The sequence below is a fragment of the Anopheles arabiensis genome, chromosome X, assembly GCF_016920715.1.
Source record: "Anopheles arabiensis isolate DONGOLA chromosome X, AaraD3, whole genome shotgun sequence".
Lineage (NCBI taxonomy): Eukaryota > Metazoa > Arthropoda > Insecta > Diptera > Culicidae > Anopheles > Anopheles arabiensis.
The window spans coordinates 18,900,541-18,925,245 of NC_053519.1; the positions used below are offsets into that span (position 1 = coordinate 18,900,541).

Below are 24,705 nucleotides of genomic sequence, written 5' to 3' on the forward strand. Positions count from 1 at the left end.
GTTGAGTGAATTATCTGCAAGAAGGATTTGTCTTGGAGTATTTATAGATCTATTACTGAAGGTAGATTTTTTACTGTCATTGAAAGTGAACATGCTAATCTTGTTTGATTCCAAATTGACCTTTTCAATTTTAGGTGACAGAAATGAAAAATTTGTATCGCTAATGTTCAAGATTGAGTTATGCGACAGGTCAAGAGATTGAAGGTTTCCCATGAAGCCTTTAAAGTCTCCAAATATTTTGATGATGGCGTTGTACGAAAGGTCCAGGTCGGTCAATCGATCCAGGGTGTGGAACGGTGTCCGGGATATGTAATATGTTTTACCGTCGAGGTAAAATACATCTGTACCATTTTCATGCAGTGCCACTTGGTTGTGGCTAAGATTGAGCATTTTTAGTGACAGTGCCTGAGACATGAACGCATCCCTATCGATCATATAGAGCTGGTTATATTCAAGATGCAGCTCTTCCAAAGAGTGTTGAGATTTCAGCAAATATCTGCAAAAAGAGGCAAGATTAAACGATAAGTATTGAAAACAAATTCGAATACAACAACTTTCCGGGAGGCTTTGAAGCTTGTTGTCGCTGAGGTCGAGTTTGGTTAAATTGCTAGCCGCGGTAAAGAGTCCTTCCGGCAGTGTTGTCAATTTACAGTTTGATACAGAGACGTCCTCAAGCATCGTTAGTCCTGCGAACAGTTCATCTCCTAGTACAAGCCCGGAGCCATGCTGGTTGTCTGCCCGAAACACTATAAGCTTGGTGTTACGCTTGAGCAGCCCGGAAGGTAGGCTTGTGAGCTTGTTCGAATTAAGGAACAGGTGTGTAAGGTTCGGCAGCTTATTGAACACGTCCTCTTGCAGGGTATCCAGCTCGTTATACGTTAGATCGAGTGAAGTGAGATTCGGGAGGTCAGCAAACTGTTCGATACGCTCCAACTTATTATGGTACAACGTTAGTGATCCGAGGCTGGGCAAATCGGTGATCATCCCAGTTGGTAGTGTGGTGAGCTCATTTTCCGTCAGCTCGAGCGTGGTCAACTGAGTCAGTGGGTGTAGCAACACTTTTGAGTTGCGACTGCCACCGTCGCCTTCTCGCAGATCGATCCACGTTAGGCTCTGCAAGTACTTGAACAGTTGCGGATTGTCTAGCGGCATGCGGGAGGAATTTTTCATCGACAGCACCTGCAGTGCTGACAGATCGGCAAATAGTTAAAAAATTGTTAAATTGTTCATTTTAAAGAAATAATTAATCTTGAAAAGACTTCATCTTAGAGAGATTTTACTGTAGTTGTAGCAAAGATAACCTTGTATCACTGCGTGGGATGCTGGTAAAACAAAGTTCCATGTTGTAAGCTATCCACATTCTTATCAGACCACATGCGTATGTTGACTCACTGCTAAAGACTCAGTAGGAAAAGATGAATAATGCAATGCAAACATCGTGGGTTGGCATTTGTTGTTTTATATCATTATTTTTATTCATGCAATCACGTTTCACACACGCTGCATATTACTTCCTAAACACTATACACATGCTTCATATAGTTAGAGATAAAGAGGTCAAAGAACATGGCGCAGACAAAATAAAAACAGAGGGTAAGTAAATCAGTTCAGATGAAATGGTACAAATTGAACAAGGGACTTTTGTGTGTTGGGTGATGAAAAGGGTATGGGGGAGGTGGGAGATGGTGAATGAGTGGATGAATAGTGAGTAGGTACTAGGGTGGTACGTGCCAGGACACGGGGTAACATGGTGCCGTTTGCCTATCTAGGGCAGCTTAAACCTCTTAATCTTACGACCTAAACGATACGCGCTCTTTGCTCGCCTACGCATTTTGCATTTTGTGTGAGCAGTAAGTACTTTTTGGCAAGAAAACTTGCGATTATAAATACGCCCTACAGCAACCGCAATGCAGCCCAGACGGCCTACGTTGCGATACGTTGCCTGCACGGTTGGTATGAAAATGAGAATCAAAAGACACTCAAGGCTTGTGTCGTTAAAAAGGTTACAAACTTATCGCTAACTGCCGGCTCTTGCTGCCGGTCTCTTTGATCGTTTCCCTTGAATCGGTAGCTTTGGACGTGCGGTGCGCTCTGTGTGAGGGAAGCATCGAAGGTAATCCTAGCCTTGGAGAGATGCATTCGTCAGCTTGCGTTTGCTGATAAGTTATGTTACTAAAAGTAGGAAATGTAATGCCCGTTTGGGGGTGAGGCATCGAGCGACCGGGTTACTAGTCTAAACTACATTCCTCTGCAATGTGACCGTTCACACGGCAAGAGGACCGCGTGTGACCTTCGGGGTACGCACTATTCGAGATTCGAGATTCGTTGTTTCAGTCTGTTCGTGTTTGCGAGTTCGCTCGAAACGCCACAGCAACTAGACGTCGCTCTGCTTTGCGTTGCTGTTGATGACGAATGCACCGTTGATGTGACCGCTGGCGCGGTACGCATTGCTGAGCTGCTGGTGGAGCAGCTGGGCACCGGCGCCGCCAACACCGCCACCGTTACCGCTGATGACGAACGGGCCCGGGGCCGGCGTGGCGCTGCTGATTGGCTCGGTTGGCGGCGTGGTAAGGGCGGGTGGGGTGGCCGGCGTGACCTGCGGTTTGATCAGCTCGAGCCGGTCGTCCACCGGGGCGGCACCTTGCAGCTGCTTCATGAACAGTCCGCCGGCGGTGCTGACGCCCGACTTGACGACAGTACTGGCGGTACCGCTGGCACCTCGCACCTTCGGCGGATGGGGCATGGCGAAGCGCAACTTGTCCCAGAACCACGGGTCGCCCCAGCGCACGTACGTGTTGGTGTGCAGGTAGGCGCGCAGCTCGGGCTCGAGATCGTAGATGTTGCCGATGTCGCCGTAGATGATGATGATCAGCCGGTTGCGCCGTTCCGCCATCGACTGCAGGTGCGCGGTGCGGAACTCTAGCTGGCCCCAGAGCGACTCGAGAAAGCTGCTCGACAGGACGATGATCGTGCGGCGCGACTGCTCAACGGAGCTGGAAATCTAGAACGAACAGTAGAATGCGAAACAGAGGGTACGTTAGTTGGGTGCTAGTGGTCGAGCGAGGGGCGCCACCTACCTGGGAGGAGATCATTTCGCCGGGCGTCCAGTCGCGCACGTGCCAGCAGAGCTTAAAGTTCATCGGGTCGCGCTCGAGCGTCGGCACCAGATGCTCGGTGATGAACGCTTCGTCCTTGTGCGAGTACGACACGAACGCGTCGTACAGCTTGTCCCGGTCCAGTTCCTCCTCCGCAACCAGCCACAGACAGAGACCGTGCTTGAACAGCCACACCTTCAGCTCGAGCTTGTACGTGTAGTAGACCAGCGAGAGCGCCGCCACCAGGCAGGCGACGACGGACACGATCACACAGGTCAGCACGATCACGTGAGTGCGATCGACGCACAGGTCGCTGAGCGTCATCTGTTCCAGTGGTCGCCCGTCCGAGCAACGGAGCCGCCCGAAGTCTTCGATGCGGCGCTGGTTAGCATGCGCGAACGTTAGCAACTGGGTCGTCTCGCACTGACACGTCCAGTCGTTGTGCGCCAACCGCACGGTGGTGAGCGTCGTGCTAGCGGTCAGCGACTCGGCCAGCGGCCCGTCCAGCGCGGTCAGCCGGTTGCGGCTCAGATCGAGCAGTCGCAAACTGCGCGGCAGCTGGTCGGCGGCTAGCGCCGCGATCGAGTTGTTCGACGCGTACAGCTCGCGGACTTCCGCCCAACCACTGCTGCCGCTCGCGGTCGTCGAATCCGGCAGGGCGCTAATGTTGTTGTTCTCCAGGTGTAGCTCAATGAACCGATAACCGAAGGTGGTGGGCCGGGGCAGCTCCGGCACCTCGGTCAGGGCTTGGCCGCTGCAGTCGATGATCACGCCTGTATCTTCCGGCCGGATGTAGCACCGACAGGGCGCTGGACAGTGCCGGATCGCGGTCGACGGTGTGTCCAGCTCGCAGAGCAGCTCGCGGGTCGGCACGTCCTTGATCAGCGCGCCCTCCAGATGTTCCGGGCCGTGGCAGGTGAGCTCGTTCGCTACCAGCTCGAACCGATCGTACACGGCCGTCGCTAGCCGGTTCTGGATGTACTGCGCGAACGCGTACGCGATGCAGTTGCAGTGGAGCGGATTGTCGTTGAGGAGGATGCGCGCCCGACCCGTCTGCTCGTCGAAGTTGCGCGGCTCGAGCAGCACCAGCCGCTCCATGTCGGCGAGATCGATCTCGAAGATGCTATTGTGGCGCAGATCGACCGTGATGGCGGGCGCCAGGAACTGGAGGTTCGCGTACGTCAGGCTGGTGATGTTGTTGCGCGTGAGGTTGAGCCGCTGGAGCTCGTGCGTGTTGAGAAGGAGGTCGCGCGGCACCGCCGTCAGCCAGTTGGAGGAGAGGTCGAGCTCGCGCAGCTGGTGCAGATGCTGGAACGGGGTCCCGTCCTGGGCGAGCAGGCTGAACTCGTCCGGGGCGGGGATGTGATCGGTCAGCTGTTCCTGGTCGCCCGTGTCCGGCGCAGTGGCGGGCAGCGTGTTGAGCGTTTCGAATGCCAGCTGGTTCACTTGCAGGTGGAGCGTGTGCAGGGCGGTCGTTTGCTTGAACGCGTGCAGCTCAATCGTGTGCAGTTGGTTGTGGTCGAGATAGAGTTCCTGTAACTTTGTGAGCGCTTGCAGCGCGACGCTAAAAGACAAAAATGGGACGTTTTAAAAAATGGAAAGTCGCTGGAGTGTGCAATCATCTGGGGCTACTTACGCAGATAGTTCGCCTATTTGATTGTGTGACAAGCGCAGTGTATGGAGCTCGACCGTGTTCCGCAGCAAGCCGGCGGGCAGACCGGTCAGCTGGTTGTGCTGGAGCTGCAGCACCTGCAGCGCTTTCTGGTCCCGCAGCAAATCCTCGGGCAGCTGGTGCAGCTGATTGTTGGCCAGATTCAGCTGGGTTAGATTGGCCGAACCGAACAGCAGCGTACCGGGCAGGCTAACCAGCCCGACCCGCTCCAGGCTAACCTGGTCGAGCACGGGTAGCATTTGGAGCAGATCGTGCGGTAGCGTTTCGAGCTCGACGCGCTGGGACGCAAGCTTAACCTTCCTCAGCTCACGGTTCGCTCGGAACAAGCCGTCGGGCAGCGTGCGGAAGTTGTTGACCCCCATCGCCAGCTCGGTTAGGTGCGGCAAATCGGCAAACAGATCGCCCGGTACCGATTCGAGCTGGTTCGAGGACAGATCAAGCCGCTCCAGCTCCGGCATACCGGTGAACGCCGCCCGGCTCAACGTACGCAGCTTGTTGTGCCACAGCGTGAGCAGCCGCAGGTTGGGCAGGTGGCGCAGCAACCGCGGGTCCAGCTCCTCCAGACTGTTGAAGCTGAGCTCGAGGACGCGCAGCTTCGGCAGCGCATCGAAGATGGTGGCCGGCAGTCGGAAGATGTTGTCCCGCATGTCGAGCCAGGTCAGGTTGGGCAGATGCTCGAACAGGTCCGGCCCGATGTCGCTCAGCTTGGCGTTGCTGATGGCGAGCCGGTCGAGCTGGTCCAGCCCGGCAAAGTGATGCCGCACCAGCGACGCGCTCTGCTCGTGGTTCGCGTTGTTCTTCAGCCAGAGCACCTTCACCTGGGTCGTGCCGAGGAACGAGACGAGCTGCAGGATGGACTGGTGGTGCGGGAACGGACAGTCGTCGATCGTCAGCCGGTTCGTGTCGCCGATGGACAGCTGCGGGATCTGTTCAAAGTCGTAGCGTCGGTTGCGCTGGCAGCGCATCTCCGCGTACTGGTGCGGCTCGATGCGCAGGTGCACGGTCGAGTCCGCTTCCGGGCAGTCGATCTCCGTCTCGGCGCCGGTGTACGAGCGGCAGGAGCAGTTGCGCATCTCGGCGGGGCAAATGCCAAACCCGTCCAGTCCGAGCCCGCTTCGGTAGCCGGCTAGGAACGCGTGGCCTGTGTGTGCTAGCAGCGCTAGGGTCAGTGCCGCCGTCAGCACCAAGGGCCGTGGCCCTCTGGATGCTTTCATCTTAGAGCTGCCCTTACTTTCGTGGTGTATTTTGGGGGCCGTTTTCTTTGCACGAGATGCCCTCGTCAAACTGTGCGATAATGAAGACACGCGATTGTTCTGGAGAGATGCCCACCGATGCAGAATCACATGTCCAATGCGCTGTAAAGAGACCGGTGGAAAAAGAACACAAATCGTAAGATAGTAATGCCAGAGAATGATCGTTCAATGTTATGAAACGCACTACCACCGCTTCATTCTAGCCACACGGACACTGGCCGTAGCTGTCAAATTTAATGCTACACTCGCCACACTGCACCCCAACCAGCGATCCAGGAGCCTCTGTGCGCTCATGCCAGCGGTTCTGGTCCGGTGGCTATTCGCGCATCAGCCACTAACTAACGGAGATTTCTCGCTCCTCTGCCCGTCTGCCGCTAAACGTTCACAGAGGCGGCTTGGGGGAGTTCTTACACGCCCGGTGTACTGTCCACGGTCAAGCGAGTTTCCGCTCGCGTGTGTTTTCTTCCCCGTTGCTGCTGGGTTCACGGTTCCGTTCCGTCGATCACGGCGACTAGAATGCGCTCAAGTAGGCGGGGGGAGGCGCATACACCGAAAATCGGACCGGGGCATCCTGTAGCAGCGCTCGCTTATTTTCTATTTTATTGTAACGTTTCCAGGCAATGGTGGAAGCATTCTTCACCATTACTGGATGACTTCACTGTTTCCAACCCGGAACGTCTTCGGTGTGGTGATGTGCTGTCTGGAGCGCACACACGACTCCAATCCGACTCCGGCTATTGTTAGTCGGATTCGGACTCCGGCAAAATTGGCGTCGTCCGGAGACATCCGGATTCGTCTGAAGTCATCCAGAGTCGTACGGGGTCGTCCAAAGTAGTCCGGAGTCATCCGGAGTCGTCTGGAGTTGCCTGGAGTCGACAACTCCGGACAACTCCGGACGACTCCGGATGACTCCGGATGACTTCGGACAACTCCGGGCATCTCCGGACGACTCCGGATGACTTGGGACGACTCCGACTCCGAGCGACTCCATGCGATTCAAAGCGAACTACCTTCCAGAGTCAGTTCCGAAATTGTTGGAGTCGAATCGGAGTCGACTCCAGATTTTAACCACCTTTACCCATCACTACTTCGGTGCGGTGCGGTGACTTTCACCCGTGCCCGTGTGGTGGAAATGTGGAGCGAAAAGCGTTTCAATAACATGTTCCCGTCCGCACCGAAATTGTGTGCATCGACCCCATCTTCCCTTCTCAGGCGATCAACAAACGATCCGGCGATCCACGGTGGGAAAACTGTGCATTGTACACTTCCGGTGGTGGGCGCAAGGCGCGGGACTGGAAGATTGAGCACCGGAGATGTTGATACCTCGATAAGCGTCGGGTGTGTGTGTGTATTGGGCGTCGTCTCCCGCACACAAACACCGCGCTGGAGCCACTGAACCGTGGCAATCATGAAATAGAGGATGGGAAGGTTTATGCCGCGCAGCAAGATTACCTTCCCATTTTTTATTGTTTTTTTTTTATCTTCTCTCTTCTTTTTTGCTGTTGAAATTGTTCTCTCCCGTTTGCTGTTTAATTTGGTAATTTATTACCTCCACGGGCTTGTTACTTTGCGACGCCGATTACACACAGCCGCAGGTGATATAATCGACCCAAAGATGAAGCTCTGTTGTGCTCCAAAAAGCTGCAGGGAAAACATAGCCAGACAGATGGTGTTGGCTGTGAACGTGTGTGCTGGGCGGACGAAAGGAAGGGCGACTTACTGAGAAGCGGAAAAGGGTGTGCGCTCCCACACTTTCGGCCTGCAGCGGAGGCACCGGTGGTGAGCGCTCCAGCCTGTTCGGTTCGATGCAAAGCAGCAGAGCACGCAAGTGGAACGCCACTCGCACTCGGATAGGTTTGCTGTGCTTTTGCTCTGCTATTTTCCTCCAACAACACTACGAAAACAAAAGGGAAAGCCGAGCGGGGTACGAGGCCGAAGGTGGGAGGGCGGGATGCGATAGTTTTGTTCCATTTGGTTTTCCACGGCCGTACGGCCGAAAACGGTGCTATCTGTTTTCAATTCACTGCCAATTATTAAAACGCTGCCTCTCCTTTGCACCGACACCCCCACGGTCGTCTTTCACTTGCCTCTAGCCAGCAGTTTGCCGCAGACGCCTTTGTTGCAGCAACATCGTCGGATGGGAAACTCTGCTTTCGCACCCCTGAACCAATAGCCTCATACAATTATTGCAGAAGAGACCGTGCGAGTGCTTCGTTTCGAGCAGTTTCGATGGTGCGCTTTCGACACACGAATGTACAAAAAAAAAAAACCGACCGAAAAAGACGACCCCTCCGTGCGACGCGTAACTTGATATTAATAATGTATTAATAAGCATACATCGGCAAGTGACCCTGCCGCTTTGCTAATGAGCCTGCAGGTCGTCGCGCGTGCACCACACCTCGGAAAGCGAGTGACATTCGAGCTCGGGCGAGTTTCGCTTTCGACTGCGCGTTCAACAAACGTGACCGGCTGAGTAACAACCCAACGGTCAAAAGCCGAAGATTTTATATTGACCTTTCACTTTTTCTATCTGTCTCTCGCTCTAATTTGAGCGATTTTCCCCTGATGAGTGTCCCCGAGCCTCCTCGTGTGGTTGTTGTTGTTGGAAGTTGAAACCGAACCCCCTTCGTGCGCTGCCAAAATCAGCGAAGAACGAAATCGAGTGGCTCAAGCGAAAAAACGAAAAAAATGATGAGCGAGTGTGCTGTGACAATAACACACACGCACGCACAAGGCGACACCCGAAATTTGGTGCGATACCGGCTTTCAGTGGAGCAAGTACACACACACATGCACACATGTGGCCACACCAGCGCTCTGTTCTAGTGCAGGCAGTTTTCTGCAGTCCACGGTGATACTACACACAGCCACGCACTTGGCGATACACGCTGTGTGGTGGACGTTCAGAATTCAGTGGTGCAAATACACACATGCATACACTTGGCGACACACGCTCTGCTGTGCGGTGAGATTTGTGTTCTGTGTCCAGTGGTGTAAATATACACACACACGCACTTGGCTACACACGCAGTACGGCGCTGTTGGCTTGGCAGAAGCGCATACACACATTCACGCAGTAGGCTTCACTTTCAGTCCAGTGAGGTTGGTGCTTGTGTGGTGTTGCAGCTCTTGGTGGTCAGCGGATAAACCCCGTAAAAATGGAGATCATTCTAATTTAAGGTAAGTAAAAGTGATTAAAATTATCAACCAACATCCCCCTTCTAATTAATATCATTTTTCTTCCATTTCATGAGTGTTTCACGGCGAACGGAGACAACAAAGCCTGTGGCTGTGTCGTAGTGTTCGAAATGGTGGCCCGTACAGTGTAGCGAAAGGAACTAGGCGCAACAGCGAGGAAGAGCTGAAAGTGTTGTAACGATTTTGTGATTTTATTCACTGTGCGAGTGTGGAAAGTGTGTGTTGAATTAATGTGCGTTAATGTGAAATTAAGTTCAGTGTTCGTAGTGCATGTGTTTTTGATTTTTGTGAAACTTGTTAGATTAATGGTATTAAATTCAATAAATAGAATTGTTGTGATATAATTCTGTGCACTGTATCATTTTGGAAAGAAATCCTGGCAAAAAAGGGGGAGGGGGCTATTAAAACGAAGGTTCGTGCAGACCCCCGTTCGGGTTTTGCTTCGGCTTCGGGTTTGCTTCGGCTTCGGGACCCGACGGATCACTTGAATAATTTCGCCAACTCAAGTTCTTTTTCAAGCGCGTATTCAAGCGATCTCTGAGTGCTGGTGCCCGGTGGGAAAGCACCGCTCGAAATCGGGCCGGTTCGTGTGACACCGTGTAAATATCACTTTCCTCGTCGATCGCGATCGCGCGAAACGGACGCCTGGGAAAACGAACGTGTCTGAAAAACAGTTTATGATTGTAGCACTCATTTCCTCATGTCAAAAAACCAAAAAAAAAAACAAAAACAAAACAACTATGCTCCAATTATCAATTTCGCAAGGGTGGAAGATGGGAATCGCGTCACGAAGAGGGGAGAGAAAATCGGCAGCAAGCCCTGTACAACTTCCCATTGATCGCGCTTTCTTTTCCGCGTGTCGGCACGATTTTCCCGGCACTTTTTTTTCACACGAAGTACGACGGTGAGGCTCGTGGACGCGCTTTCCCGATTGTAGTACCAACCCGAGTCTCCGACCCCCGGCTAAACGAAAATTTAATTCACCGCACACACGGTCGGATGCTGGCAGAGTTACAAGTTGTTATTTTTTTGCATTCTCTATTTTTCATTTTCATTTCGATACTTCTGGTTGGATGAATTTTCCCGCGCTGTGCAAACTATGGCTCGCAGAAAACCCCTTTTTACCGGGAAAAGGCAAAGCCCCCGAATCGATAACGTTCAATTTCCTCCCGTCAATCGGTTCCAAAATCTGCCGGGCGTTTGGTCTAATTGATTTTCCACCTATTGGATGTTTTTTTTAAATATATTTTCTCTCTCACTCTCTCTCTCTCTCTTACGTGTGAAATAGGTACGTGTTTTTCTGCGCTACCAAAATGTTGGTATTATTATTATTATACACACAAACCCCGTATCGAAGGCGAATCATTCCTTCACGGTTCTGTTTCCACTGTTTGCGACTTTCCAAAGCGCACCACAGCTCGTGTAAGGTAACGGGCAAAAATGTTACACGAGATAATCGTGTTCAATTTCGTGGAACATCTTATCCCACGGAAGTGGTTGAACATGATTAAGGAGCTTAATGTTAAGTCTTTTTTTTGCCTGAGGAATTTAGTTCCAGTCGAGATTTGGTGGAACTGTCCGATAGGTATTGCTGGTGGGCGTTTCGATTGTTGGTGGAAGTTAATTGCCATTAATTAGGACAGACAAAGCCCTTGGAGCTACTTTACGACACCGGAACAAACGGTGCATAGGGAGAAAGGGCAGCAGTGAAGAATTCTACCAACCAATTCTGTAGAATTCGAATTTCCAGAACACAACGGTCGTGTTTGATTTTCACCCTTTTTGCTTATTTCTTACGTACAATAATGCTGATCGGGGTGCTCCACTTGCGCTAGACACGAGCCCTCCGGGGACGGTAAGTCTCAGAGCGCAACCGACGGGGGTTGCCACTGTCACCATCCATCATTGGGGCTCGGGCGTGACAGGTCCCGAGCGTGCAGCCAGAAAGCCGAAATTCGATAATGCTTGCCATCTGGCCAACACGACACGTCTAGACACCTGTGTGTGGCGAACCATGTGCCAAGTGGGGTATAAAATCTGCAATACGCCATCCCGCTAGTGTGCACGTGGTACGCACACTACGCACAATATGATACCCCTTTCAGCTGTCAGCGTGACGAAAGAAAACAATATAACAGCAGCAGCAACAAAAATCAAATCTCGCCAATGTCCAGACCAGTTTTTAGGGCACACGGTGTCATACGGCGTGTGGCCTGGCAAGAAATAGAAAAAAAAGAAACACTGTGTCCCACTTCTTCGGCACACTGTCCTTTTGGTGAGTGACAGGCGACGTCCGGCGATAATCTGCTGGCTCCGGTTCCGGTGTACAATTTCTCGGCCCAAGGGGGCTACAGACCGCGCTTGGTAGCAGCAGGGCGGCGTACACTGCGGCAAAGTGCAACGGTTTGCACTTTCGTGCACGGGCAGAGGGTAGGCGCTCAGCACAATGGCAAAAAAAAAACCATTCCGCGGCCATCGAGGCTAAACTACAAACGGAGTTAACTTCTGACATTGAGTTACTTCAGTTTTGCTTTGTTTCTCGCACTTTCGTACTTGCACACACACACACAAAGGGGAGCTCAGCGACGGAGTATGGTATCAAATTTCCAGGCCAACTAACACCCTGGCGCATTCCCCTTCTTGCTCCCCCAACATGGGAAAGTTTCTATATCCCGGTTCCCCCCTCCATGATGAGCCGCTTGATTTGAATTCTTGGCAACTCGGGCAACCGCCAACTGCGATAGAGTTATTCCTGAAATGAACCTGACGCGATCAGGGCTCAACCACATTTACTTGGTCGACAAATTCCTGGCCAGCAACTATTCCTCGAAGGAGGTGCAATTAGTCAGAAGCTGCCGAGCACTGAACGGCTTGCAAGGAGCGGTCGTTTGTGGGGAAGCGAGCGAAGAGATAGTATGGAAATTGAATTCCAATCTGATGAATGTTAGATTTTGTCTATGCAGCCAGTGGAATGCGGCGATAAGGAGGACGCAACTTGGCAACAAATCAATGAATCGTTCGGCTTGTGACTTTCTTTATCGCTTTATGCATGCAGGCTTGGAGTGGATAGCATCCGATAGCAGCTGTAAGGTTTCGTGTGCAATCTGTCTGTCTACCACTTTCTTGGATGAAATTTTATGTTATGTTTATGTTTGCATGCCCTGCAAAGAAACATAAAGTCTGCCAGTGTCGCACTTTGATGTTTCGCCCGTCGCAAAGAAGACGCTCCCATTATTGCTCTATTAAACATTGGTTCGCTTCGCCCAAACCCGTTCCGCACATGTGGCAAGTACGCTGCAGCAGTACAAGTTGTGGTTTGGAAGGTTTCATCACCGAGCCGGAAGCGCATCAAGAAATTGAGGTTAAACCATTTCATTTCAAAATAGCCACTACCGGTTACCGTTCCGTCGCTGTGCTGTGGTGCAAAGCTAAGCAGAAAGAGCGATCCGTGCTGGTGGTGGTGCAACAAACCGACCGACCGACTGCATTTAATTGCATCTCATATGCATCTCATCGCCGCCGCGCCCTGACCACCATTATTGTTGCAGTTGAATAAATTGTTGGTGCATTTGTTTGTCTCCTTCGCTGGAAAATCTGCGCGCGTGATGTTTTGTTTTTATTCGTACATCTAACGCTCGCGGTTAGTTATTACTCGTTCGCTAGCAAATGCACATCAAAAAGCGTTCGGATAACCGGAAATGCAGCCTGTTTGTGCATTGCAACATTCGGTAAAAGAAAACTGTTCTCCTCCTCCCGTACTTTTCGCATGGGTTTGCGTGGAAAACTTTAAAACGTTTGCGCCAACTCAAAACGCTCACGCTTGATGGATAGAAGAATGGAAATGGTTTATCCGAGAGGCTGCCACACCCAGCATATATGGTCAGTGCATTTTATGGTTTGGGTGTTGTAACACGGCTTTCCGCGCCCTATCTTCCTAGCCGCGCGAAATCCCGTTCGAATCGCGTCGTCGACGGTATGAACGGGCGTAACAATTATGACGCGTTGTGATGACATAATTTTTTGCCCATTTCTAATGCAAGACAAATGCTTCCACAGACCAACAGTCCAACGTGTTTCGTACGCTTTTGGGACGTTTTGATCTTTTTTTCGATGTGAGAGTGTGTTAAGTGGAGAGCTGCCAAACAGTAAGTGCGCTTTATCCATCGTCCGAACCAGCTGGAAAAGCGCTCACGCCACGGTCTGGTTGGCTTCTTGTTTTCCGCGCGGATCGCTATCAAGCAAAAAAAAAAAACAAAAATCCCCCGTGCGATCGTTAATATAAATTCGTAACCTCACCACCATCCCACACACCGCACACACAGGTTTGCAAGGGAGAGAAAACAGCGGACTGTGGCTGGACGCATCGTTGGGCATGGCAGCTTTTCATTTTCCTGCGCGTAACAATCCGTTCGCACGTTCGAACGATCGGACTTTCAACAGCTCTAAACCGTTGGCCGGCTTGTTTTTTTTGCCAGCTTCGGTGTGTGGGAATGGCGGTGGAAGACGCGGTGGTAATGCGTGGTTCAAACGCTTTTGTTTTGCTCACTTCGTGGCGGGGTGTTGGGGAAGGAATCTATTGCGCAAAAATCACAACTGTAATGCGCAAGTGTAAATGAGAAAAGGGAAGTGTTTTGGCCGTTAGTGTTGTGATGCCTTTTAAGAAACTTAAATCACAAGTGTAAACTGTCCGCTCTTGTTGATAGTGTGGGGTTTTCTTTGCCACTGTAAGTGCTGCCAAACACTTGCCTGCGCTTGCGCCTAATCTCAGTTATTATGCAATCCATCATTTATTTTTGCTTCTCGCGTGCCTGTAGAGACATTGAATTACATTGCCAAACTTATCTGTTAAAATGACGAATTGAACTTTAAATTTACTCTAAATTTGTTACAGTATTTTATTTTTGTATGCTTATTTTATTCTCTACCTATGGGATCCTTTCAGTTTTAAGTTCATAGGCTGAAATTTCAGCCTGTCAACCAGAGTGACCAGAAATACCGATTTATCTGTATTCCTGCCAATTTTTGATAAGACCGAAAAGTCATAAAACCATTTCCCAAATGATTTAATGCAGTAAATTCCGTATTAAATATAGAAATCACTATCGACCAGAACCAAAAGTTCAACACTGACAACTAAGGCCCGTGTTTGTACTTCTTGAGATGTCAAAAAGTGGCGTTCAAATTTGGTTATAACAACATGCTATGAGACCATCTGGATTACATACTCTTTGATTCTAGATTCTACCGCCTGATCTCTTCAATGCACCTTGGGATAAATGAAAAGATGACCTTGTTTTGCCATTGTTTTGACCAGGTACTCGAATCTAATTCTAGCATTGAGGCTAAAATAATCTAGACTGAAAATCGAAGACTAGTTTTGTGTGTGGATTTGTAAGGAGTGTTGACATGATTTCAGCCTCCAACTGTCAAATTTCATATAAAAAAGCTGACTAGAATCGTGAAGGGCCCCTATTTCTGAAAAATCTGAAATTATGGTTTTGTAGTTAACACTTTTCAGGCTTCGCGCGCAACCATCGGCGTCTTATTTGGGGCGAAAAAAATAAATGAATAGTGCCTTTTCCGTACAGTTTACCTTCTACTGCTTCTGCATTTTTGAGGTTTGATGTGGCCGTGGTTAAGAATTCATTTGGCGCCAATAAATGCTCCAGTTCGACACGCAACGCCACGCAAACACACGCTCATGGGGGGGAAAGATGGATAACAAAAGCAACCATTTCGAAGGCGAATGAAGTGGAAACCCTGAAGCTGGCAGATGTTTAGCCCCGTTTTTTTTTCTTCTTTGTTGATGCTCCTTTCAGTAGGGGGAGGAAGGAAATGAGCTGTTTTTGTTTGTGTGTGCGGGCGAGGCTGCAGCAGCAGAAGTGCCCGCAACCGTGCGGGGACCGCATCTTGAAGCAACGCACAGGTGGTTGGTCCCACACCCCTTTTTTCCAGCGGATAAAGCGGAAAATCTCAAGAGATTTGCGGCAGCATGGAGGCGACGAACGTGCGAAATTGTGAGCGTGTGGTTTACTGGACGGCTTGCCTGCTTGCTGGCTGATGTTGCTGCTGGCCTAACGGTGTACATTCCGAGCTGGGCTCGAATGCTGGGCCCCACATAATGCGTAATGTTGCGGTGGAACGGCAACGGGGTGTGCCAACAATGAACCGAGTGAGATGGGAGGAAAATGAGACAAAAAAAAAAAAAAAAAAAAAAAAAAAACAGGTCGACGTGGGTACGTATTCTCGTGCTTTCTTCGTGCCTTTGCTTCTTTCGCTGCCCCATTCTGCTTCACCCTCGGTTGGTCGGCGGGGCACTTGGCGCAATGGTTGGCGCAATGTTTGGGTTTGCGGTCCATGAGAAAAATGATTCGACGGTCGGGCTTTTGATTTGCTTTGCCTGAGAAAAGCAGCTAGCGCACGTGAAGCAGCACAAAACAAGATACAAACACACGCACGCACGCGCAGTGTAGCGATTGGCATTTTGAGTTGATGTGAAGCTCAAACCACACGCTCTCAGTGCACGACCCGGCGAATGATGAATGATGAGCGGAATTACTCATAATCCAAAGGGCAGTTCCAAATGGGTCCGGTTACAGATCATAGTTGCTTCGTTTGATGTGCAGTATGGTGGGCAATATATTTAAGCTTAATGCTGCTCATTTTCACACCCATCGTGTAAGAAGCGAGTTGAGTGAGCCTTTGCGGACTGAGCAATGCTTTCGTGATCCAAATTTAATTAACGGATACCGACACCGTCACCATCCGGCGGTCGGGTTTTTGGGCACTAGCCTAACAATAATAGACGTTAAATCAGTTTACCACAATTAACAGAAGAAAAGAGGCGCGGGGAGAGAGTACAATCAGTTGTCTAACGTTCTTCATAATCTAGGAATGACGGGAGGGTGAGTGAGTGGGTGAGTAAGAGAGGGATGCGGTCCAACAGGTACTCAACAACATGGGCTCAGGAAGTAACAAAGTGTCTGCTGCTGTTACCGTTTAGTTGTGAAAATTAATTTTCGTCTCAGCGTTGCCCGTTACCCACCAGCCCAGCCGCGGTCGCTACTTTCTGCGGGACTCCGACAACTATGTGATGAAAATATTCATAAAAAGTTACTAGCGAACCGCCCGGAGAAGGGAAGGGTTATAATGTAGTGATGTAGTGAGAGATCATTAAAATTTACTCGACACTCTGAAAGCACTTGTCTTTTCTTTTTGTTTTGCCCTTCTTTTGCTATTTTGACTTTGTTTCGTTTGCCCCAACGTTCCCATTATGTTATGTTTCGCTTTTCCTACCCCTCCGATCTGCAGCAATTGGGGCCAGATTTTCCCAGCCTCTCCCAAAACAGGCGGCAAACGGGTGGGAAAGAGTGGGAACAGTTTGCGCCCATTTCGGTGCGCACTCTATCGCTCCACGCAGCTTGTGTGTTTTGGCGTAAGCATTTGCGCTTGTCGATTTTCATGAAATACCGCGTGCAACTGGGTGCGTACAGGGAGCGTACAGGGTAGTGATGGGTTTAGTTGGTAAAATTCCAGTGTCGGCTCCGATCTGACTCCGACAATTTCGGAACCGAATCCGGAAGGTAGGTCCACGCAGCATTATCCGGAGTCGTTCGGACTCGTCTGGAGTCGCCGGGAATCGGTTGGATTCGCCCGAAGTCCCAGTCGTCCGGAGTCGTCCGGAGTTGTCCGAAGCCGGCTGGAGTCGACCGGAGTCGACCTTCGAAACAAAGGCTTGTAAACGAAGTGCACGCGCAAAGTAAAAGACAAAAAGTACAACGAAATGAAATCCCTGCTCACAAGCACATTGCATCAGACGGCTTCGGTTGGGTCCGAACGACTCCGGACGACTCCGACTCTGGGCGGAACTAGTGGTTCCAATTATGCCGGAGTCGGAATCGGGCTAACAATCATCAGAGTCGGATCGGAGAAGTGGGTGCGCTCCAGAGAGCACATCACTAGGTCATATGGCCGTTTTCCTACCTAAAAACATTTAGTTTTTTTTTTTCAAAATAATGTAACACAATTTATTTTTATTTTCTATCAAACCAAAGCTATGAAAGTAAAATGAGCTGGACGACTCCGCCATCGATAGAAGAAAGTCGAATTTACGAACACGCAAAATCTTGGCGCTTCCAACACACTTGATCACACACCAATCCACAATTTTAGGTGTATTGAGTGCTAGTCGAACAGATATGGAAAAACAATTTCGTGCAAATGTCACTTGGGGATGTTTTTGTTTCAATTGTTTAACGAGTTAGTCACTACTGCTCGTATACAGCTACCTGTTTTAATTTGAAAACTAAAAATTGTGTTTAAAGTTTAAAAAGTCCAGATTATATTAGAATCCAACGAGATTGTTTTACCAACACTGCCCCGCTCTATGTGACATTTTTTTTTGTATGCCACACCCAAAAAAGAAAGCAAGAACTCGCGCGCTGTCGGAAACAATGTTTTACTCTGCTAACCATATGTGCTTGAATAGGGGTTTGCGTTGCATCATTAGCATGCACGCCGCAACGAGGCTCGCTGATGTAGCAAGCATTCCGGCGTACCAGTATTGCCTTCCCGGAAACACCCCGGCCGCTCCACATCCCGGAGATCTAATGGCGAACGAATTAAGTGAGTTAAGTAAAATCTCAACGGCCTGGGCACAATCTAGCCTTGCCGAGGCGGAGGCGTTTGTGTTATTGAAGAGGTTTTTGGTTGTTGCTGTTTGTTGCTTTCCCTTCCTGCTCTGTGGACAGAGCGCGATGGCTAACGATTAGTGGTCTGAGGTGAAATGCTAATCCCCTAATTTCAACGCTTTTTTTTTTGGAGGGATCCGCTTTCTGTCTGCCTGTCTGTGTCGGTTGGTTGCCGTTACTGTCAACCGTTTTCGTTTTTGATTTTTTCCAAGCATTCTTGACAGGAAAGGGAAAATGAAGACAGCAAAAAAAAGCAAGGCACACGCACACCAACCTCGAACGAATTATTCCCATTCACGGGCCGGGTGTGAGTTATTTACGCGATTGCGCTTGGTCTCCGCTATTTCGAGGCGCGTTAATGTTTCTCGTCCCGATGGCTTGAAGGGCAATGGAATTTAGGAGCGAATGCTCGGAAACAAATCACTTTGAATTCGATCCCAAATAAAGGCTAACATCAACCCAGAACGCCCCCAGAGTTAAACGCGTTGGCGTTGTGCTACAAATAGTGCACTGCTGCTACTGTTATTTCTCAAGCTAAAGCGCGAAAAGGTGTGCTGCTAGGAAACCCTTTTCCAGCGGCAAACTAACGACCGGTCACTTCCGGAACAGTTCCAAAGCCACGTTGCGAGCCATTGCAGTGCGTGGTGCGATGTTTGCCGAGCCTTTTTCTGGCGACATAGAGTACTATGGCCACTCTGGCAAATCGGGCGAAAGGGTTCCGTTCCGGCCGAGCGCACATTTCAACAGTGTGCTGCTTTCGCTACGGAATCGGCCGATTTGCCGGTTTAGCCATCCGGAACCCATGGTGAGCAACATCGGCCAAACACACACATACATGCGTAAAGTGTGCCCGGAATCAATTTACAAACATCCGGACACGGGTCCACATATTGGGTACGTCCGTCGCGCCTAGGCTGCGCGTGTGTGGTACGTTGGACGCCCGGAAACAGGAACCCTCAAAACAAGCGAAGGTGTGCTGCCAGCCCGCCCACGAACAAACTCACCCAAATTCTCCTTCCGATTGGTACCGGACACGACGGAACACAACGCTTAGGTTAGGTGGTGGATGGGGCTGTGGTTGGTGCTTCAGGAAAGTAAATCATTGTCCGGAAAAGCTGCGGTTGTGTATTTCTGTGTGTTCCTGATGAGCCAAAAAGTCTCCCTCGAGATCCTTACACAACATCGGGCCTGTCACAGTGTGTGTTTCATTGAACATCGCTCTTAGAAAGCGTTCAATAAACAGAGTGCGTTCCGACTCGAAGAACCAAATCTGTCGGAAGGAAAACCGAATCCGCTCTCCAATTCTGTGAACCGAATTACACCTGTTGAAACGCAGAGCGGTGTGTACTGGAGGGGAGCAGTCTTTTACATCGTGTCAAGTGCAGAAGATGAAACACCGAGCCGGGAGAAGCGAACAGTTGCAATTTAGACTGGGGAGACTTCTCATTGGAGCACTGCCCAGGGAGATAGCATTGGCTGTGGGATTTGTGCGTTGGAAGAAGCTTTGGGGATTGTTTCACCGAGTAACTTTTGTATCGCTCTGGCAACGAGTCAAGCCCTTCCTCCACACCCTACCGCTGGCTTTGGGTGGTTTGTCCTTGTCGTTATTTGAACCCCACGTTCAGGAGCGTAGGGTGAACGTACTGGTTTCTGGAAAAGACGCACCGCAACGCTTAATACTTTTCGGCCCGCTGCCGTAATCCATTTGCGCTGTATTCTTGCCCCTCAGCCTACCATCAACCGCTTCCATCGCTTTCCTCGGTTTCACTCACCACCTCCCTGCTCCACTCCCAATTTATGACCGTTGCTGTGGTTGCACTTTTATTATATGCTGCATTCTTTCGGTCAGCGTTGCTCGTTTCCAAAGTTGTGCGGCGGCCCTCTGACTCACGCCATTTCAGCGCGCGCTCTTTGGCTGCATTTGCTCCCACCGCGCGATGCTTGGGCAAGCAGAAGTTTTATGTGCCCCCTTCCTCCCCTTCCCGCCCCCCCGCCCACCCATGCAATGTACCCTGGCAAAGGGGGCGATGTAGGTGGTGGTTTGTGTAATTCCTTTGCCAGTTTTCTCATCAGTTTTACTCCACATTGAAACTTATTCCCGGGACAGACGCGTACGCGTCGCCCGAGAAGAAGCGGAAGCTGCCGTACAGAAACAAAACAGTTAGGAGAAAAAAGGGACAAGAGAAGAAGAATAGGAAAACACAAAAATGTAACTAGACACACACACACATCCAAGAGGGGAAGGCTTTAAGGTTAAGTACCTCTAAAGAGTACACTCCTGTTCCCCTCTTTCTCCCTTTCGCGCGATGTTGCAATGAATCGAAGGCATTGTGCGGACATTCCAGTGTTAGCAGCATACACATACAGCGACACACGCGCGTGCTTAATTTTTCCCGTGCAGTTGCCAGAGTTGAAGTTCCACAGCAGCGGCAAAAATTCCCTTCGGCGTACATTACTTCCGCGGCGTATCCGGACGTGCCTCCTCGCCGTTCGGGAAGATATTGTTATGGCGGAACAGTACAAAAAGATGGCACAGCGGAAGGTACGAGATGGTGATGATGATTGTGTGTGGGGCTGCCCTCAGTAGTTGTGGCTCCACGATGTCCCCCACCCTTTTGTTTAACGTACAAGCGGGATATGATAGATCTCGATCTGAACGATTATTCGCGAGAGATAGAGAGATATAGACAGAGGCAGGAGAGAAAGAAGAGGATAGAGTCGAATGACCTATGACACAGGAGTCAATCGGGTGTGCGTGCGCGCGCTAATTAGAACTTGGCTATCTAACATCGATCGCACTATCTCGTCTTGTTGTTGAGGTTGAGCTGATTGCTTTGAATGTGTTATTTTGTACCTTTTATTCTCGCTCTCTTTCTCTCTCCCCTGAGACTCACGCATTCTCGCTCACGGTGAAGCGTCATTGCGAAACAGCGAAACGCTGAAGACCCCAGAAGGGTGAACACACTCCGCGCACACTGTGCTGGCAGGCGACGATGACTCCCCTCATCTCCTCTGACTCCCCCTCCCGCCAACCCTTTCCATTCCCATACCTGCGTGATTGCAAGGGACAGGAAAAAAGCGTTTACTTATGTGTCAGAGAGATGAGAATGAGAGAGAGAGAGAGAGAGAGAGCAAAAAAACTCGTCAAGAAGTCACCTTCCCAAACAGCATCCAAATAACATCCTCCCAGTCCAGCGCATCTGGATGCTGCCGGGAGCAGATGTTTTGCAGATGGGGGCTGTGACGATCTGTTCGAGCCTACAGACACGCACACGTTCAAAGTGGCGATCCGAAAAAGGCGAAAAGTCATTCTTGTTGCGTTGTGTGCCCTTTTGTGCTGTACAGGGCGCAATCGTTTTTGTCGACACCACCGTGTCCCAGCTGACGTTGGAGATCCCAAAAAAAGGTGGAGGCATTTTTTCTCTATTTAACAAATAAAAAAAAAAAAATACTTACCTTTCGCCTTTTTAGTGGTGTGTGATACAAGTCTGTATCGATTTCCGCCGTGTGAAGATCACGGTTTTTTTTTGTGTTTGTATGCTTGGGTGGTAGAGGAGAACTCGACCGGAGTTAAACAACAGAATTTGAGTTGGTTGAGGATGGCCGGGCGCACTTCGTACTGTTGTTTTAGTGCACTTTTTGTCACACTTTTGTGTGTGTGTGTTGTTTTTTTTTTAAGTTTTCGCAATCGCAAAGTAATCTTACTGCTGTCCGATGTGTATTCGATCGCAAGACGATGGTGTACTTTATTCACCGGACATTCACACACTCATACACACACACTCACTGTTCCGTTCTAGCGATTTTGGTACACTCGCTTGGTTTGGCTTTCGGTGCGTTGCGAACTTGTGAAGCTGGCCACAATCCGGCGCACGGACGCTTTTACGATCGAGGGTGATGGAAATTGAGCTGTCAAAGCCAGCGCACGTCCAACCTCGGTGAGAGTGAGGGAGGATTTTCAATTTTCTGCACACCTCGAACTGTGGCAATGGGTGCTTTACCCCTTCCCACCGGCTTTTTGTGTAACGTTTTTGTGGTGAGCTGCTTTTTTTACTATTTAATTTTAGCGTGTCACTTTTAATTTTACTTGCTGATGGAGCTTTGGCGTTTGCTTATTTACTCACTGTTTTTTTCTCACTCGTTCACACAGCGGGCCCACCTATGGTATGGTGACGGCAGACCGAGAAACGTTATTTAAACAAAAAAGGGTTTTTTCAACTGTATTTATTGGTTTTGCAACCTTTTGGACAGCCTGTGCGTATGTTTGTGTGCCGCCAAGCGTTTGATATTCTACGGAATCGAACCAACGTTACCACTTTTTCTTGTTTTGTTTTCGGGGTTGTTTTCGAACACTGGCACACACTGGCCCGCTCTAGTGCGTTGACTCGTCGAGGTGTTCCCAAGGTTGGCAGTTTGATTGGTGATCGATTGGTGGTCACGGATTGACACGGAAGGCAAGGGGGCGTATGTTGCACCCTTGCATGCTACCAGCGGATTTCCCACCCTTCACGACGATATCTATTAGCAACACCGGCGGCAATACAAACACTCCCACCACACAGGTGCGCGGACAGGATGTGTTTGTTTGCGTATTTTCTAGCCGTCATGCACACCGCGGGCTTTGTTTTTTCTTACCCGACGTAAAAGGATACCCTGGATACACACGGTTGATCGAATGTAAGCAGTTAGCATACGCAACACACAGCCTCGTAAAACAAAATCACACCAAAAACACACAAAAGCACACGCGGTTTGATATTTAGAAGACTTTCATTTAATTTAGCGGCAAAAGTTTGACACAAACTGCAATTATTTATGTTTTTTAGAGCTTTATCTTCCCTGACGCATTGAGCGAGCAACAGATTGGTACAGTTAAGTGGGACTGCACGGACGAGTAAAACGAACCGGCACACCGAACGTCTAGCGCACGAATGACGCTCACACGTGCTCCGAAGCAAAGGCACAGCGTGGCAGAATGTCTTGAGCGCAACCGGTGCTGGAAGCGGTCGCCGAGCTCCCCGACACTCAAACTCGAAGCTGCGTGAGTGCCCACGGTACGGCGATGCTCGCTGTACAGTACGTGCCCATACTTGTAGCGACACGTTGCTGGGTAGAAATTGTCATTTGCAATAATACTTTTTTGATGATTTTCTATTGAGCTATTTTTTTCATGTTATGCTATACTTTGATAAAAATTGAAACGATGCCGAATTTGATGCAAAAATTAAAGTAGTATAATAAGCGATTTATATGTTTGAGTAAAGTAACTGAGGATTTACGACACTTCGATGTTAAATTAAAACATTATGTATAGGCTCTTTATTTACTTTTTTTATTTACTCAAAGAAAGTATTTGCTACTGAAAACTAATAACAGAAAAAAAGAGTTATTTCTAGTAAAAATTTAATTAGTCTAAGCTGCTCCCGTTTTTTTGCAGTGTGAATAAAGTTTGGTTATACTTTTTTTGATAACTTATTCTTATTCTAACCTGCTGTGTCACAGAATGCAATGCTCTCATAAAACTGAACCCCTCCAGAAGGTCTCCAGCCCAGACGGCGGCTGTCGCGTTGAACGTGCGAAGATGATGAATCATATGCACATTTCCATACACTAAAAAAGCAACTGGTATCATCCTAACATTTCAACTCTTCTGTCTGAACGATGTGAGTGCTCGCAATTGTGCCACCATGAGCGCACGCTTTCGCAGCGACGCGCTGGAAGTTGAGAGGGAGCGCCTGCTGCGACTGCTTCCATCGGGAAGGCATCGAAAAGTGCAAACGGTCGGGTAGCTCTCCGTGCATTCTTTCCCTCACACTCTTTCTCTTTTACTCTGCTTTCATCGCATGCTGCAGTGTTAGCGGCGTGGAACTCATTTCAAACTGGCGACTCGAAAGCCATAACAAATGCAACGACAACGATACAAGAGCTCTTGGTGTCGGCTGTGCTAATGGCTCAAGAATGTTAAGACCTCTCGGTACGGGTCGGAAGACGTACCGCAGGCAACGGGGGATACGATGAGGCAAACTATAAGAAATTATTTTTAAATCCATGCCAAGCTTGCCTTTTTTTTGGTTGTTGTTGCTGCTCGCTGCTCTTGGTGCTGTTGCGCTGAGGATGAAGATTCTCGACGGAAGAGATTATACGCTGCATCTGGCGTGATTTGCAAGAACACATGTTTTCCGGTGCTTTCTCCATTAGCATGTGAAAGTTTCGAGTGGATCTCTCAAGTAGTTTTACCGAGTTTGTTCGATAACCTCGTACCTCTTACCGGGAGAATGGTAGATATGCTACTCTATACAGGAGGTAATTGATTGTTTGCTCTATCTGAATTTTATTCGGTTACGATCCGAAAAGTTTTCGCATTGACCATTGCGGCCGAGTAGTTCCGAGTAGTTTTTTATTTTATTTTTTGTTGCATCAAATTATTGCCACAAGAGTTGCATCACATTATTGTTCTGTAGGTCGGTTTCGTTTGCAACAGCTTGGAAAGCATACTAGATTAGCCGCATTCAGTATACAACCGGATGTGGGTTCATGTTGCTTGCAGCGATATGCGCCGTGGTAGGTGCGAATGGCTTTTCTTTTCGGAAGACGCGACTCGCTGCCCCTAAAATGCCACCCAAGACGTTCATAATCATTCAGCGGCCATTGCAGTAGCAACAACGAAAAACCCTGTAAAGAAAAGAAAAAAAGGTCAGTACAGGGCTTTTGGGTCCGACTGTGTAATAATAACGATTAAGACACATTCGCTGGTAATTACTGGTCAGGGACTGTAGAGGCAGGCCGAAAACTGGCGC

At 49.5% G+C, this 24,705-nt stretch overlaps 2 protein-coding genes and 1 long non-coding RNA gene across 3 annotated transcripts in view; 2 read left to right on the forward strand and 1 right to left on the reverse strand.

The window, feature by feature from the left end:
• The window catches only part of LOC120905707 (cation-independent mannose-6-phosphate receptor), a 105,007-nt gene that overhangs the window by 56,413 nt on the left and 23,889 nt on the right, over positions 1 to 24,705 (forward strand). The gene's annotated exons all lie outside the window — the stretch shown is intronic.
• On the reverse strand, positions 1,422 to 22,861 carry LOC120905701 (protein toll-like). The gene is made up of 5 exons (XM_040316712.1): positions 22,544 to 22,861; positions 21,365 to 22,067; positions 4,732 to 6,122; positions 3,078 to 4,659; positions 1,422 to 3,001 (listed from the first exon to the last, which is right to left on the reverse strand). The coding sequence occupies exons 3-5, from the start codon at positions 5,979 to 5,981 to the stop codon at positions 2,375 to 2,377; spliced, it is 3,459 nt and encodes a 1,152-aa protein (XP_040172646.1). The 5' UTR covers positions 5,982 to 6,122; positions 21,365 to 22,067; positions 22,544 to 22,861; the 3' UTR covers positions 1,422 to 2,374.
• On the forward strand, positions 9,067 to 9,562 carry LOC120905713. Its single transcript, XR_005739931.1, has 2 exons — positions 9,067 to 9,200; positions 9,275 to 9,562. It is a non-coding gene; the product is annotated as an uncharacterized LOC120905713 (long non-coding RNA).